Source organism: Carassius auratus, unplaced genomic scaffold (genome assembly GCF_003368295.1).
Source record: "Carassius auratus strain Wakin unplaced genomic scaffold, ASM336829v1 scaf_tig00032671, whole genome shotgun sequence".
Classification (NCBI taxonomy): domain Eukaryota; kingdom Metazoa; phylum Chordata; class Actinopteri; order Cypriniformes; family Cyprinidae; genus Carassius; species Carassius auratus.
This window is the reverse complement of record NW_020526023.1, coordinates 86093-105171: the sequence shown is the minus strand read 5'-3', so window position 1 is coordinate 105171 and position 19079 is coordinate 86093. Positions and strand designations below refer to the sequence as shown.

The 19079-nt window shown below is 38.7% G+C and overlaps 1 protein-coding gene and 1 pseudogene across 1 annotated transcript; one reads left to right on the top strand and one right to left on the bottom strand.

Annotated features, from left to right (window-relative positions):
• Positions 1-342: 342 nt before the first annotated feature.
• On the bottom strand, positions 343-18742 carry LOC113080970 (zinc finger protein 239-like; annotated as a pseudogene).
• On the top strand, positions 4919-8143 carry LOC113080967 (zinc finger MYM-type protein 1-like). The gene is made up of 3 exons (XM_026253039.1): positions 4919-6618; positions 6915-7029; positions 7463-8143. Exons 1-3 carry the CDS (start codon positions 4919-4921, stop codon positions 7988-7990), a joined length of 2343 nt encoding a protein of 780 aa, XP_026108824.1. The 3' UTR covers positions 7991-8143.
• Positions 18743-19079: the final 337 nt, after the last annotated feature.

Sequence of the window (19079 nt, the reverse complement as noted above, 5' to 3'; positions counted from 1 at the left end):
ATTAGTCAGATGCAGAGAATGCAGACTTTTAGCCAACACTATAAAGGCTTTTAATTCAGTTCAATACAATACAATTTAAAAGCTTTGAGAAATGAAACAAACAAAAAAAAAAGCCCAAAAACCAAACATTTTCCTAATGCAAATACAATCAGCAGGCAATCAAAGGTGATGAAATATAAAAAGTAAAAGGTATTAAGAAAAAGGTGACAATTAATCAATAATTAAAAGTGATCAATAATCACTAAAAGTATAAGTTGAATCTAATAAGATGGATCCCTCTCTCCTATATATATATATATATATATATATATATATATATATATGTGTGTGTGTGTGTGTGTGTGTGTGTGTGTGTGTTCTGAAATGTTTAAATCAATAAGAAAGAAACAGCATGTTTGAACAAAAACTATTTTTAAAAACAAATTCATACAAAACATAAATGTAAATTTGCACCAGAAGTGTTTAAGACTCATACTGTATACATAGCTTCCCATTATTTTGATACTAAAGAAAAAAAAACTAAGATCTAACAGTAGTAATCAGGTAAATAATAGCCTAAAAAAGAAGCTGATAAATGAATAAAATCTAAAAAGAAGACTATAAGCTGACTGATTTAATGCTGTTTAGTGCTTATTAAACCCACTAAAGTCATTCAGTCAAGAGTAGTCATTTTTTCTTCTGTTGTTTGATTATCATTAATGTTTCAGATGGCTGTTGGTTTATTTGGCTGCTGTCACTTTAGGAAATAATGAATGGATCTAATATACTGATATATCAGATTTTTCCCCATAGCTCAAATATCTTGTTTTCTTAATCCATGGAAGCCAAACTCAAGAACGGAAATGAAATGAAATGAATTGCCCAACCCATAAATAACAAGAGAGATTTCACTTCTGGACTGAGAATAACAGAAATTAATCAGATGGAAGTCTTAATCTTATCACTTATAGAAACTGTTTGCATGATACAATTAGCTTGACGTTTATGAAGCAGTAATAGAAAGTGTATTTTTTTCTCCATTATAGTGAAAGCAGATCTGATAATGTCAAGGCTACGGAGATCTTGTCTTTTGTAATTTAGTCCCAGAGCACTTTTAATACAGAGATCTGATACCATCCCTACTTACAAAAGAAGCACAGAAAGATCAGTTTTAAAGCTACGTGACAGCAGTTCTTGCATTTTTGTTTTCTAAATACATTGTTGTTGTTATTAAAATAACTAGTTATTCTTCCACTTATGAAGATCAACGATAAATCTCAGTCTCTCTTAAAAGTGTTACAGTCTGTCCTTCATCTTCCTGAACAAGAACGGTTTGTAAAAACTTCTTTCCTTCATGAGAGAATAAGCAAACTACAAATGATGTAGACAATTGAACATAATATGAAACTCAAAACACAATAGTAGCATTTATAACATTAAGCAAACTTATTCACAAGAATAAACCTTTCTGACATTGTTCTCTGTGGAGGAACGCCATCTTTGAGTTAATCTGAATCTCTCAGTAGAATCTGCTGGATTTGAAGATGAAGATTAACTTTATTCACTGTAACTTCAGATAATGTTTCTTTGACAGATTTATCCAGATGATGTTTTACTGCTTGATGCATTATTGTGTCTCATTTGACGGGGATGCAGCATCAGACTGTGATCTACTTTCTGTGATTGTTTTATATGTCTGTGTAGAGCAGATGATTGATTATAATGATTCCCACATGCAGTGCAGTGATATGGTTTCTCTCCAGTGTGAATGTTCATGTGGTCCTTAAGGTTTGCTGATTGTGTGAAACTCTTGACACATTGATCAACGGTTTCTCTCCAGAATGAACTCTCAAATGTGCTTTAAGGATACTTTTGTGTGCAAAACTATTTTCACACTGATCACAAGCGTGGTTTTTCTCCAGTGTGTATCCTCTCGTGTTTTTTCAGGTCTCCTGACTGAATGAATCTCTTGTCACAGTGTGGACACTTGTACGGTTTTTCTCCAGTGTGAATCCTCTTATGTGATGTCAGATTTGTTGACTGACTAAATCTCTTGTCACAGTGTGAACACTTGTAAGGTTTCTCTCCAGTGTGGATCCTCTCATGCGTTTTTAAACAATTTGCTTTAGCAAAAGTCTTTTCACACACAAAGCACATGTATTCTCTCACACCAGTATGTAGTTTCTGATGTACTTTCAAATTTTGTAGACGTGAAAAACTCTTTTCACACAAATTACATGAATGTGGTTTCTCCCTTGTATGAACTTTAAGGTGTCGGTTCAGGTCTGAAACCCTCAGAAATGTTTTGTCGCACTGATCACATGGGTAAGGTTTCTCTCCAGTGTGGATCATCATGTGTTTTTTCAGTTGTCCTGCCCAAAAGAATCTCTTTTCACAGTGTGAACACTTGTGTGGTTTCTCTCCAGTGTGGATCGTCATGTGTTCTTTAAGACTTGATTGATGAATGAAACTCTTCCCGCACTGATCACATGTGTATGGTTTCTCTCCGGTGTGGATCCTCTCGTGTGTTTTCAGGTGTCCTGAACGACTGAATCTCCTGTCACAGTGTGAACACTTGTACGGTTTCTCTCCAGTGTGAATTCTCATGTGAAAATTAAGACTATGATTGCATGACAAACTCTTTCCACACTGAGTGCACGTGAAAGATTTCATGACTCTTCTTTTCTTCAAATCTTTCTGTTTGGTTTGAGAGGAACTCAATGTTTTTTCTCCAGTTTTGAAGTGATTTTTCTCCTCGACTTCACTCAGTTCTTCACTCTCCCTGTATTCTTCAATCAACTCTAAAATAAAAGTAAAAATGGTTAATTTTCAGTAACTCCTAAAAAAAATCTGAGAAATGTGAAAGACATAAAAGTGATGCCTGATAAAAGTGTAATTTTATTGGGTTAATTTTTAAGTATTTTTACCCATGTGCTGATTAGTTCTTCTGCACTCTAAATAAATAAATAAATATATTGCTTCTCAAAACTAGTCTAATCGCGTTTCGTTCCGGCCGATAAAGTACACATTTTTTTGGTGGGGTTGCCTTGGTAAAATTCGCATTTTAGGGGCTAAACATCACTTTGGATTGGGGTCGCTTCGACATGCGGACATGAAAAAACAACCACAGATTTGGCAACACTGGTTGGACTTTACTACACAGAGCCGTATTTCACTAAAAATCTACACAAGTCGATTTCAAAGTCACAGGCGATTCATTGCCGATTTGTCCGTGGGTGTCTGAATTGTGCTGGAGGCTGGTCGCTTCTTTCCATCCGCAGAGTCCATTTGAAAACACTATTGCCGCTGCTTACTATAATGGCTGGCGTGCCGTACGGTTGTAAGCCCAAGTAGATGAGAACGCGCATGACGTCACATTTTGCGAATTTTCGCGCCAATTCGGGCCCGGTTCCTCCACACAAAATTGAGCCTACAGGCTGATAGAGGCAACCATGGAGGACAGTCGAGGTGTCATTCTTTTTTTTACATCATGGTTGGCTCATACATGTACAAATGAAAACTCTATCTCAAAGATTTTTTTAAAGTAAAAACCTCCACATAGCTCCTTTAATGTAATACTTAGCCTACTGGTTTTCTACATAGCCCTATTGATAAAATAATAGTAATAATTTGAGCATTGTGTCATTATCACAGGCTAAACAACCGAATGGTGCCTTTACTAACATCGATTTATGATTTATTTGTAGCATACTGTATTTATAGCCTATGTGTATAAGGAATTAAAATCATTGAGGCCTGTGCAAAGTAACGCTTCTGTTCAGTCCCAACCATAATTATTATGCTTTATGTTTCTTTTAAATTTTAATGTAATACTTAGCTTAATGGTTTTCTATTTATTTTTATAAAATTATTTTAATAAATTATTAAAAAAGATGATAGCAGATAGCAGACCACTGACTAAATTTTATGGTTCATGATGTTAAAGAACATTTCATAATGTCTCAGACAACTGTACATTTGTGGCTACTGTGGTTTAATTATAAACACTATCGATAACTCATATTTACCATAGTAAAACATGGTACATTTTAGTATGATCGAAGATACAAAAATTCTTCTAGAACAGACTTGTATATGTGCATTCCCAGAAGAGATGAGAAATTGATTCGTGTTCAGCACCACAAAAAGAACAGAAAGTGTCAATATCAGGAAACATCTTTTTTAGGTAAAGCTTCACATGATAGAAAAGATATTGGTTATTAAAGGGGGGGTGAAATGCTATTTCATGCATACTGAGTTTTTTACACTGTTAAAGAGTTGGATTCCCATGCTAAACATGGACAAAGTTTCAAAAATTAAGTTGTACGTTTGAAGGAGTATTTTTGTTCCCAAAATACTCCTTCCAGTTTGTCACAAGTTTCGGAAAGTTTTTTTCGAGTATGGCTCTGTGTGACGTTAGACGGAGCGGAATTTCCTTATATGGGTCCTAAGGGCACGTCTGCCGGAAGAGCACGCGCTCCCGTATAGCAGAGCACTGAGAGCACAACAGACTTCACTGAAAAAATATGTTTTTCAACAGCTCTGGGTAATGTCACAGCTTCCAAACGCTCTCAACGCAAAAGGCGCTCGTGATTCTTTAGCTCCGCCCACACGTCACGCCTCCAGTCGGTCGTGTTTTTCCGGGAAAAATCGGTACAGACAGCAGCGGCTCGCCCATAGAGGGCGCTGGGGCGCCGACCTCCCTGTCAGTTTTTATTTTTATTTAATTTTTTATTTAATAATAATAAGCTTTTAATAATCTCTCATTTTGAAAAATAATCGGTGTTAATGACATGCTATTAGTGGTTTTACTTTAGAATGTGTTTAGAACTCTCCAGAATGATATTTGCATTCACTTCATGTTGGTGTAGTAGTAGCCAATAGGCTGTCTTCCCTGGGCTCCAGTTCGCTCAGCCCAACAGTGCTGGAATTTAAGCCAATGGATACCCTGTTGCTACGCAAAAAAGTTAATATTTTGCCAATCATCGTCGTCGAATTTTATGGTTTAGGGGCTCTGAAAATATCGCCCGTGATTAGAGCAGTGCACCTGCTGCACCACGGGATATTTACCTCAGAGGAGTACGAGTGCAGTATGGAGGCGCCGATGAAGTCGAGTAGCATTAATGAAGTCGTGGGAGTTGAGCTAGCCCCAAATTCAGTTAAATCTCTACACCTGTATCCATTTGAAAGAAGAACATTAGCGGAAAAACTAATTGTAAAAGAACTCGGACCAGACAAGCCAGAAGTGAATATAATCCAACAGGCGCGAGAAAAGGAGAAAACCTACAAGAGATCATTTTCCCGAGGTTGGTTCAATCGAAAGCTTTGGCTTACTAGCTGTGGTTACGCCAATGCAATCTTTTGCTTCCCTTGCTTACTGTTTAAATCAAGTGCTTGTGATAGCTCGTGGACACAGACTGGGGTAACAGACCTGAAACATATGTCAGAACGCATTAAGAAACACGAACGGGCAAGAGTGCATATGGACAACTCTGTGAAGCTAGCCATGTTAGGCCGAATTAGCATAGCCACACAGCTAGATGAGGGACACCGCGTTGCGATAAGAAGGCACAACGAAGAGGTGGACAGGAATCGGCATATTTTGTCAAAGATCATTGATGCCGTGAAATTTTGTGGTGCCTTTGAACTTGCTTTGCGTGGTCACGATGAGAGTGAAGCCTCAGAAAACCCTGGCATCTTCCTGGGTCTAATTGATCTCATGGCCTCAATCGACCGCGAGTTGGAGGTGCACCTGGAGAACGCCACTGTTTTTAAAGGCACTTCGAAGACCGTGCAGAATGAACTGTTAGACTGCATGTTGTCAGTTCTCAGAGACCGCATTCTGGAAGAGGTGAAACAGTCGGACTATATTGCCATTCAGGCAGACGAGACAACCGACATATGCACTCATTGTCAGCTTGTGCTTGTACTACGGTACATAGATGGCCACAACAACATTCAAGAACGCTTTTTTGAGTTTATCGCGCTTCCAAATGCGACCGCTGATACGATTTCCACTGCATTATTGGAAAGACTGAGCACCATCCTTCCTGCGGGACAAGAGGGGAAATTAATTGCCCAGGCCTATGATGGTGCCGCAGTGATGAGGGGTGCTACTGGTGGAGTGCAGCGTAAAGTGCAAGACGTCTACGGGTGTGCATATTACGTTCACTGTTATGCGCATCAGTTGAACCTCATTATGCAGCAGGCAATGTCCCACATCCCAAAGATCGGCCAGTTTTTTTCAGATGTAGGGGGGTTTTCTACATTTTTTTCCAAGTCATTCAAACGAACGGCAGTGCTGGATGAAGTGGTGGCACACAGACTTCCAGGTGCTTCAACAACTCGATGGAACTTCCACAGTCGAGCGGTTAACACCGTTTACGAGCACAAAGACGAACTGGTTAAGTGCTTCCAAACCATTCGAGACAGAGGAGACTTTGATGCCATATCGAAGAGAGAGGCCGGGGGTTGTATGAGAATGTTGGAAGATGAGGTTTTCTGTTTCATCCTGGCGTTATTCCACAAAATCATGCCACATGTAGACATGCTGTTTAACCATCTGCAGAAGAGGAACATTGACTCTGTCTTCATCGCAGGGATCATCCAGAGGTTCACTCACAGCATACAGGCCATCAGGTAGGCTATGATTGTGCATATTGGCTGAAAACATGCTCATGTAGCCTAAACAATAAAAACATAAATCCACATGGCCGAGTACAATAGAACCTATCATAAATATCACAATTTCACCAACATGTTAGACTAGTGAATTTATTTGTGATGAATCTAGATAACATTGACTAGGCCCAACACAACAATAGCACATATTTTAATACAATTTTATTAAAATTATTTTTATATCTCCAGCAAGTTGGTTTCTGATACAGTAATTTCAGGGTGGACAGTGACTTGTGAAACATATTTTGGATCAGGGACTCCGTTCCTTCTCTAGTTGAGGATGAGGAGTATAGGGGACCTGTACAGGAACCACCCCTGAAGAAACGGAGGGCAATGGGAGAAGAAACGCAACAGCATCTGGCAATAGAGGTAAGCAGTAACAGAAATTCTATTTCTCTATTCTATTAGCCTATATGTATTCGTGTTCGTTTGAACATTTTTGTATTCTGAATTGTAATTATTAGACATATCTATCTACTGGAGAATGCAGAAATTATGATTTTTATTTATTTTTTTTCACAATTGTGCTTTTGTGTATTTGGTGTGTATGTGTGAGAATGACACAGACAGCCAATAAAGCTTAGAGAGAGAGAGAGCGAGTGTGTGTGTGTGTGAGACAGAGAGAGACTGAGTGGATAAGAGAATGACAGCTAGTGTGTGAATTATAATTAATAAAACTTACTTGTTCATAACAAAATTGTAACTGCTGTGAATATGCTGATTTTATTGTATTGTTGAACTGAGAAATGTGAAAACTTAATGTTTTGTGCTTACTTTTCTACAATTATGTATCGTTGCATAGGTATGTGATACCATTATGAGCCATGCCAAGGAGAGGTTTTCTTTCACCAATCATCTCATCAGTGCCACTCTGTTGCAAGGAGACTTGTTTCCACAACACAGCAGAAAGTTCCCGGATTCAGCACTAGGAACCACGGTGGATCCCTATCCCATGTTGGACAAAGCCAGACTTAAAACAGAACTGTCCCTGATCTATGAAAATGAGGACTTCCAGGGTTGCAGTGGTGCACTGGCTCTCTTTCAGGTTGTAATGGAAAATAACCTTCAAGACACATTCACCGAAACTGTAAGTCTTCTCAAGATCCTCATCACCACACCAATGACAACAGCAGAATCAGAGAGGTGCTTCTCTACTTTAAAGAGGATCAAAACTTTCCTTAGGAACACGATGGCACAAGATCGCCTCAACGCTCTGGCTATGCTCTCTATAGAGAAAAAACTCACACGGGACATTCCAGATTTCAACACAAGGGTCATTGAGAGATTTGCCACTCAGAAAGACAGACGAGCAAAGTTTCTGTACAAATAAGAGTTCTTCATCCCCTTCACTCTCACTCACACATTCACTCCATCTACCTCTCTCATACACAAATCTAACTGTCACAGACACCATGTGTTAGTCTCTCTCTACTCTTTACTCTCTCTCTTTCTCTCTCACCCTCCCATCTATCTCTCCGACAGATTACAAGCAATATTATTGATTAAATTAAAAAAAAATTGAATTTAGTCATTAAATTAATTTCTTAAAAGTTAACCATTTAAAATGAGTAAAATTTACAAATTTTTTTAAACACAAATATCTGAATTAAAAATTATTTCTTTTTTATTGCCAACATTGAAGACACCTGATGTTAACGAGCAGAGTTAATTAACTTCTGAGTTAGTTTAACTTTAGTAATTACAGCAGCACTGGCCTTGTACGGCGTAATATTTTTAACTTTCACAATGTAATCCATTTTATGATGTTATAAAGCATGTTGCAGTGCATTCTGGGCACAGAATGCACTACAACATGCTTTATAATTGTCACCATTGTTGAGATTCACAGGCTGATTCTAGATGTCTGTGTCTCTCTTTTTTTGTATAAGAGAAACCTTTTAGAAATTATTTGGATTAAATTGTAAATATAGTGTTTTCATTTTTATGCTGTCATTCTCTTACTCACTCAGTCTCTCACTCACTCACAGTCACACATCATATTTCACACACATTTGCCATTAAAATAGTGATCTCAATATGAAATGTAACCGTATGTTTGCTTTTTTTGTTTTGAAGTTCTGAGCTGGATTACTGTGTTTTCATACTAGTTAAAATGTTGAAATCTTCTTTCTTCTCATACTTGGTGTTCTTCAAGGATGTTGTCCCACCCTTTCTTTGAGAGCCTTCTCTCTTTATCAACACAGACTGTTATCCATTATCCAATTTGTCTACAGTGAAGTTTTAAAGATATGTAGTCTACAGCTGGGAATTGATTAAAGAACTAGATTGTTGTATTCCCTATTATAATTTATTGTTATGCGTTTGCACTTTTTCTATCTGGACACGGAGCATAATAAACTTGCAACTTGTTCATTATCATTACCTGTGAAACTGTTGATTTCTACATGGCAGTTCAATTAATATTGTCTTTTTAGACCATTGGTATTGACTGGTTTGAGCTATAAGCAAGGGACATGGGTGGCCTAAAATGCACCAGAATGCAGGTAATCACAACTATGAAATAGAATAGACCCCCCGCTTTAACAGCCCCACCTAAAATATTTTTCACCAGCCGCCACTGGGTACAGACTATCTTTCTCTTATGAATATAATAAAACTAAAGACTTTTTGGAGTTATGAAGGATGCAGTACTACTCTATAGGTACTCAAGATTAACAGGATATTGAGTGAAAACGAGCATTTCACCCCCCCCCCTTTAAGTATTTAGATGACAGAGTCCACACTAATTAATTAATAATTATTTATTACCGTCGACTGTGAGTGACATCACTTCCATATGCAAACACGCCCAATAAAATGGCCCCACCCCTGTCACTTGATTGACAGGTTTCCGTGTAGACGTTGGAAATTCAAATGCTAAAGGAATTGCGATTCCATTTGAGTTTTGGCAGTTTACATGCACAGTGCAGAGAGAATGAAAATGCAAATGTGTAATTAATATTGCTATTTAAATGTGACAGGCTCATAGCTCTATAAGATATTGGAAACACAATTGCAAATGGACTTTGCATTTCCATTTTAAATTTGGCAGACACTTTGCGTTCGCTTAAACGAAAATGCAAACGGTAATGCGCGATTTGCATTTGCGTTTGGATTGTCACATTTTATGCGTCCACAAATTGAAAACGCAATTGCAAAAACAATTTGCGACTCCTTCTGAATAAAGTCTGCGATATAATTCCATACAAAACTCTCCAAACTTGAGCTAAATGATTCATCTTTTGAATGGATCGGTTCAATGAATGACTCAGTTGATTCCCTCATTAAGTTATTTACTGCCACCTAATGGCGGATTAGTTTCAGGTTTAATAAGTAGCATTTCATTTTTCCAACATTTATTAATTGTATTTTCAAATTTCATATAATTTTGCACTGTTAATTATTTAATTTGATTGGTGGTACAGTTCTACAATGTAATATTACAATTTATAATTATAAATTATATAATTTATAATAGTTTGTTTATTCTAAAATATATGCCTTTTTGGGTGTTAATTTCGGTCTCATTTACAGTACATAATGCTTTAAAGAAATCACAAGATTATTATATTTTATCTTGTAGGTGCAAAGAATAGCAGCTGATGTGGAGAAATGTTCAATGCTTCAAGACTCTGAAGCTGATTTTATTAGGTAATAAATTAATTATTTAAATAATTTGATAAACTTGTAATTTAGATTACATTTTAAATTGAAATACTGCATTGTAGGTTACATTATTGCTTATATTTAGTCATTTCAGGTCCACCCAGTGGCTTTTGACTATTTGAGGGTCAGATGGTTTCAACATTGTGCGTCCAGGGAGCAGGCATCTTTTGCACACATTAATTTTTTTCAAAGGTAACAAGTTTTACTTATGTAATTTCATTCGCGAAAAAGGTTACTTATTCAAAATGAAATGTAGTCATTCATCACTGTTAACTGTTAACTTTTAATGTCGTTCCAAACCCGTAAAAGCTATGTTCATCTTCGGAACACAATTTTAGATATTTCAGATGGGAACCGGGAGGCTTGCGTCTGTCCCACTGACAGCCAAACAATTAACAATGTCTAAGCCCAGAAAAGTATGAAAAGGATTGTCAGAATAGTCCATCTGCCATCAGTGGCTCAACTGTAATTTTACGAAGCTACAAGAATATTTTTTTTTTTATGCAAAGAAAACAAAAAGAACAACTTTATTCAACAAAGCCATTATTTTTTATTACGGATACGCTGTTTTCGTTCAAATCCAAGCGTAAATAAACATAGAAAGCGTGTCCATGTGACCCAGGTGACACAGAACAGGCTATGTAGTGTGTGTCCATCAGATACTCTCCAAAAATGGCACTACACTGACACAGAGGAGACTAATTGTTGAATAAATCTTTATTTTAGTTTTCTTTGCATACAAAAAATATTCTCGTCGCTTCATAACGTTACTGTTGAACCACTGATGGACTATTCTGATGATGTCTTTCATGCTTTTCTGGGCCTTGACAGTGGTATTTACTGGAGAGTCTATGGGACAGTCACAATCTTCCCAGTTGCATTCAGAATATCTTAAATTGTGTTCTGAAGACGAAGGAAGCTTTTACGGGTTTGGAACGACATGGAGGTAAGTGATTAATGGCAAGATTTTCATTTTGGGGTGGAGTAACCTTTTTAAGTACTGGTAAATGCTGATTGTATTGTATAAGTGGCATTTTGACATTTATTTTATTGAGCTAGTTTAATTCGATACATAACTTTATCCTGATGCTTTTGCTTGTTTTTATGTGCAGATGTTTTCTTGGAATCACAACACTCACTGGATACAAGATGGACACATAGAGGCAAAACAAGTGGAAAAGTCTCAGAAGAGGGACAACCCTCATGTGTGTGCTCATCTCAGAAAGTTGATGGACTTTCAGTATGTATTTATTAAATTGTCTTTTGCAGGAATATTCTTAATTTAATAGAACATAAGCTCAAACAACAGAATTTGTGATTTAATGTTGATTCCAGCATTTTATTTGAATCCTTTTCTTTAAAACATATTTTATTTAAATTTTATCATTAAAAAAAAAAAAAATTCTACAAATTCTGTTGATTGACCTTCATTTTTATAGAAAGTTAATGTTCTACTCTGAATATGGCTTTTTTTAACAGTTATTTGTGATGCTATGCTATTTTTATGATAAGATTTAACTGTTGAAAGACTGAAAATTTTATTTTACCAGTAAAAGCCTTGCAATGTCTTTCTGCCAGTTTTAATAAATACTTATTTGCAACATCATTGACTTGGTTTTCATTCATTTGTAAATGTATTAAGATAAAGCTCATGATAATGCATTTATATCAGTTTTTTATAGTTTACTGTTTAAATTATTCTTTAAAGCAGTTTCATTGTAAAATTATTACAACATCATATTGTATTTAGGGGTATTTACTGGATTTTATTGGCAACTTTTGTTGTCAGTTAAATACTATAATTTAATGAAATTACAAAAAAATGCTGTAAAATTTATTTACAGGACTTTATTGGCAACTTTTTTGCCAGGTAAATACTGTAATTTAGTGAATTTACAAAATATTGCTGTAAAATAAACTACTTGTAAAATGCAATGTTACTGTAAAAAATACTACAAACTACTGTATTTCACATACAGCAATTAACTGTTACTTGCTTTGCAGTAATGTCCTGTAATCCATTTTACAGCAATTAACATCATTTTTACAGGATTTTATTGGCAACTTTTTTTGCCAGTAAAATCCTGTAAATTCTACAGTACATTTTTTACAGTGTAGGAATGAGCCCCGTTGTCTTTTCAAATGTGTTGGCGCCAACTGTAGTCAAACATTTACCACTTACTCCGCTTCGAATGGCCATTATTATCATGTACACACAATGCACCTGTACCGCAAGCTGATCCTATAACGTTAGCTGTTGCGGATTTAAAATGCTCCATTTCATTATGTTCCCACCATTTTCACACGGAGAAAGAACTATTGTCTCAAACGATCATATTTGAGTCATGTCAAGTAAGTGGTTGTACGATCGTGTTTTCAAAAAAAGAAATAATTTACTTCTCACATGTGTAGGAAGCATAAAGCATGCTCCCTAGATGTTATTGATAACATGTACGTTACAGGGAAACTCGTCGTCAGCCCCCATGTGTCATTGCCAGTACAGATGATTCAGAAAACACACAAGTCCATGCCAACAGCTAGTGCAGCCATTGATATGCCAGAGAATGATAGTCAATATTATCTCAGAAACATTTGTCTCTTTTACCTTAATCTGCAAGGACAGCTGCTGATTCCTGACTCTATCATACAGACTATTGTTGAGGAAATTCAAAATGTGCAGGAGTTAGGTCAAGCCTTTACAATAACTAAAGTAAGTTCTTTAAAAAAAAAAAATGATATGAGCTGATGAAACGGTCACTAAAATCTGTGACCGCATTAAAGAGTCAGATTTGTTCTCTGCCTGTCATCAGGGACATCTGCAGAGTGGCTGCTCAGATGATGTGATAGAGATGCTTCTGCTCAGCTACTTTGAGGAGGAGTCCATGTTCCTCCATGTAAAAGATAGATGTCTGGCAGAAGAGGTCCAACTGGAGCAAGTGCTTCTGACACCCACTGTTATTGTCTGGTAAGTTTGTTTTTATTATCTTATTTTATTGCACTGTTTATAGAATCCGTCATGTGAGTGCAGAGCTTATTGATATAACCTGTTAAATAATTTGTTCTTATGACAGTCCTGCTATTCCTCAACAAGTTACATGCTGAGTCTGGATCAGAACCTAATCAACACAAACATCTCATTAATTTCTGCACCGTGCCTCATGTTCGGGAGCTACTACTGTTTTAATATCCATTATCCATCTGAGCTGGTTTCAACTCTGGAGTTTTTTCAAAGGTGAGTAAGCATGGCTTTCTCATTTCTACTTTCCCTGGTCTAGTCTGGCTCATACACGCACGCACACAGACAAACAGGCATGCATGCAGACAGACACACACACACACGCACAGAGGGACACAATCACACACCATCAGACAGGCATGCAGACAGACAGACAGGCACGCACGCAGACAGGCACGCAGAGAGGCACACATGCAGACAGACAGATCGGCACGCACGCAGATAGACAGACAGACACCCACACACGCATGCAGACAGGCACGCACGCAGACAGACAGACCGGCACCCACGCAGACAGACAGACCGGCACACACGCAGACAGACAGACCGGCTCCTACGCAGACAGACAGACAGACAGACAGGCACGCACGCAGACAGACAGACAGGCACGCACGCTGACAGACAGACAGGCACGCACGCAGACAGACAGACCGGCACGCACGCAGACAGACAGACCGGCACACAGACAGACAGACAGGCACGCACGCAGACAGACAGACCGGCACGCACGCAGACAGACAGACCGGCACACAGACAGACAGACAGGCACGCACGCAGACAGACAGACAGGCACGCACGCAGACAGACAGACAGGCACGCACGCAGACAGACAGACCGGCACGCACGCAGACAGACAGACCGGCACGCACGCAGACAGACCGGCACACACGCAGACAGACCGGCACACACGCAGACAGACAGACAGGCACACACGCAGACAGACAGACAGGCACACACGCAGACAGACAGACCGGCACACACGCAGACAGACCGGCACACACGCAGACAGACAGACAGACAGACAGGCACACACGCAGACAGACAGACCGGCACACACGCAGACAGACAGACAGACACGCAGACAGACAGACAGGCACACACGCAGACAGACAGACAGACACGCAGACAGACAGACAGGCACTGGCACACACGCAGACAGACAAACCGGCACACACGCAGACAGACAGACAGACAGACACGCACGCAGACAGACAGGCACGCAGACAGACAGACAGTCTGCTGGGTAAAATTAACCCAAAATGTGTTCTGTCCTACATTCACCCAGCCCTTGGGTTGTTTTAAATCCAGTGTTTTTTAAAGTGTATATAAAATTTTGGTAATTTTGCTGAATTATATATCAATGAGGTAAGCTGATCTTCAAATTATTTAAAATAACAATATTAATAATAATAAATAAATAAGGCAAAAATCCAATGTTTCTATAGTGAGAACTATTAAATATGTTTGATCAACTACACAATTATCTAACAATGTTATTGAAAAAAAGGACTCAGTTCGTAGAAAGTGTCCCTTATTATTCGATGCTCTATCAATATTATTGCACAGCTCAACACAACAAATCTAAATCTGCTTGTATCTTTAAAACCGTCAGCATTATTAATGAAGAATGAAGTAGAAGCACCAACCTCTTTGTTCTTGAGTATCTTCAGTGTGTTTGATTCTGCAGGGTTTGTGGGAGGAGCTTCACTCAAAGTGTGCGTGCTGTGGGAGGAGCTTCAGTTATTACGTGCTTGCTGTGGGAGGAGCTTCACTTAAAGTTCTGTGCGGAAGCAGATTTGCAAACGTCAACAAATCAGTTACTAAAGTGTTTGTTTTAACCGATTTACAGTTCTATCTTTGAAGAGACCAGAGCTTTACAAATACAAGTCATGATTTGTAAATCATTATAATAAGATTGATAAGATAATAACATTAGTGAGTGAAAGTGACGTGGCCCCATCTGGATTTAACCCCTCCAAGTAAAGTTCATTTTAGGATTAATATTAGTCAGATATTCTCCTCCCCTGCCCTTGTTCTAAAGTGCAACCGGAATTCACAGAGCTTCACTTTTTCCACAGTTTTGTTGTGTTACAGCCTTTTTCGAAAATAGATTAAATTCATACATTTCCTCAAAATTCTACAAACAACTCACCATAATGACAACGTGAAATAAGTTTTTTTTTTTTTTTCAAATGTATAAAACACACACACCCACACCCGCACATACATACATATATATATATATATATATATTACGCAATAGCAACGCACGCGCATTAGCACACATTGGAGTAGGTGACTCAGGAGCACGCGCATCAGGAGAAGTTGGAGCTTGGGGAGTTATCAAAAGTTCCCAATGCTTCGGGAAAAGCTGCATTGTGAAAGAGTTTTGAATTACCACGACAAACAACGAGCCATCTGGTCATGTGCAGTGATCACCATCTCCTCATTACACGCTCCTTCAAGACATGCATCTATACGGATTATGATTATAATAAAATATTTTGTTTTCGATAAGTAGGCTACTAATTTAAATCTTCAGGTCAATTGTATTGTCATTGTTCACCGTACAGTTACAGACAGTAAAACAATATGTAATAACTAAATGTTTACTTTGATAGAAAATATTGTTGTATGCTTTGCGTTTAAAAAATAAAATAAAATTGATGATTTTTCTAAAAAACGAAATCTCTTCATTTTAAGAGACCTGTCTTATTTTCTCTTGTATATTTAATATTGCTCTTTAATCAATCAAAAATAAGTTTAGTTTTTTCTCGATCACTAATCGATGGAATTAGATCGGTAGAATATAGATTCGATCCTGATTTGGAAACTTTCTGTGAGATGTATTTGCGCAAATGGCTTCAGATCAGCACATGGCGTCTGCATCACACAGTCGAGGCAGTAGTTTATCATTTTCATTTCTTTTTAATTGTTGCCCATGTTTCAATCATTCAGCCCGGTTCACACACGCTCGCTTATACTGCGTTTAAAATTCACTTTTACAACAATCTTTCTCATCATAACCCTGATAGTAGACGAGCATTTGACGTCTGCATTACATCTGCAAGACATATTTTGTATAGTGTTTGCTCATATGCAAATACTACAAGTACAAAAATGCAAAATGAAGTATGTAAGCAAGCAAACACACACAGAGTGCTGTACTCGATTAAACAAGGCAGAAGCGATCTCATCATATTGTTGCATGAAGAAGCGGTGTAAATGTGTGAAACAGCGTGAGTTTCTCACCTCTCCTCAGAAGACTCTGCTGCTGCTCTGAAGCTTTATGACTCGCTCCTCGTCACTTTACAAGCAGTTCACTTTGAACGAATCTGTGAAGTGACTCGGGAAGAACGAGTCGTCTCGGGAGTGATTCATTCAGTCGCGCGTGCAGCGTTTGTTCACGGTTCCTCCGAGAGTCATTTCAGACAAACTTCTTCCTCTTCTTTATTTAGTTATTTTATTTTATTTTATTTTAGGCGCATAACAATATAAATGTTATTGTCTGGTAAGTTTGTTTTTATTATCTTATTTTATTGCACTGTTTATAGAATCCGTCATGTGAGTGCAGAGCTTATTGATATAACCTGTTAAATAATTTGTTCTTATGACAGTCCTGCTATTCCTCAACAAGTTACATGCTGAGTCTGGATCAGAACCTAATCAACACAAACATCTCATTAATTTCTGCACCGTGCCTCATGTTCGGGAGCTACTACTGTTTTAATATCCATTATCCATCTGAGCTGGTTTCAACTCTGGAGTTTTTTCAAAGGTGAGTAAGCATGGCTTTCTCATTTCTACTTTCCCTGGTCTAGTCTGGCTCATACACGCACGCACACAGACAAACAGGCATGCATGCAGACAGACACACACACACACGCACAGAGGGACACAATCACACACCATCAGACAGGCATGCAGACAGACAGACAGGCACGCACGCAGACAGGCACGCAGAGAGGCACACATGCAGACAGACAGATCGGCACGCACGCAGATAGACAGACAGACACCCACACACGCATGCAGACAGGCACGCACGCAGACAGACAGACCGGCACCCACGCAGACAGACAGACCGGCACGCACGCAGACAGACAGACCGGCTCCTACGCAGACAGACAGACAGACAGACAGGCACGCACGCAGACAGACAGACAGGCACGCACGCTGACAGACAGACAGGCACGCACGCAGACAGACAGACCGGCACGCACGCAGACAGACAGACCGGCACACAGACAGACAGACAGGCACGCACGCAGACAGACAGACCGGCACGCACGCAGACAGACAGACCGGCACGCACGCAGACAGACCGGCACACACGCAGACAGACAGACAGGCACACACGCAGACAGACAGACCGGCACACACGCAGACAGACAGACAGGCACACACGCAGACAGACAGACCGGCACACACGCAGACAGACCGGCACACACGCAGACAGACAGACAGGCACACACACAGACAGACAGACAGGCACACACGCAGACAGACAGACCGGCACACACGCAGACAGACCGGCACACACGCAGACAGACAGACAGGCACGCAGACAGACAGACAGGCACACACGCAGACAGACAGACCGGCACACACGCAGACAGACAGACAGACACGCAGACAGACAGACAGGCACTGGCACACACGCAGACAGACAGACCGGCACACACGCAGACAGACAGACAGACAGACACGCACGCAGACAGACAGGCACGCAGACAGACAGACAGTCTGCTGGGTAAAATTAACCCAAAATGTGTTCTGTCCTACATTCACCCAGCCCTTGGGTTGTTTTAAATCCAGTGTTTTTTAAAGTGTATATAAAATTTTGGTAATTTTGCTGAATTATATATCAATGAGGTAAGCTGATCTTCAAATTATTTAAAATAACAATATTAATAATAATAAATAAATAAGGCAAAAATCCAATGTTTCTATAGTGAGAACTATTAAATATGTTTGATCAACTACACAATTATCTAACAATGTTATTGAAAAAAGGACTCAGTTCGTAGAAAGTGTCCCTTATTATTCGATGCTCTATCAATATTATTGCACAGCTCAACACAACAAATCTAAATCTGCTTGTATCTTTAAAACCGTCAGCATTATTAATGAAGAATGAAGTAGAAGCACCAACCTCTTTGTTCTTGAGTATCTTCAGTGTGTTTGATTCTGCAGGGTTTGTGGGAGGAGCTTCACTCAAAGTGTGCGTGCTGTGGGAGGAGCTTCAGTTATTACGTGCTTGCTGTGGGAGGAGCTTCACTTAAAGTTCTGTGCGGAAGCAGATTTGCAAACGTCAACAAATCAGTTACTAAAGTGTTTGTTTTAACCGATTTACAGTTCTATCTTTGAAGAGACCAGAGCTTTACAAATACAAGTCATGATTTGTAAATCATTATAATAAGATTGATAAGATAATAACATTAGTGAGTGAAAGTGACGTGGCCCCATCTGGATTTAACCCCTCCAAGTAAAGTTCATTTTAGGATTAATATTAGTCAGATATTCTCCTCCCCTGCCCTTGTTCTAAAGTGCAACCGGAATTCACAGAGCTTCACTTTTTCCACAGTTTTGTTGTGTTACAGCCTTTTTCGAAAATAGATTAAATTCATACATTTCCTCAAAATTCTACAAACAACTCACCATAATGACAACGTGAAATAAGGTTTTTTTTTTTTTTCAAATGTATAAAACACACACACCCACACCCGCACATACA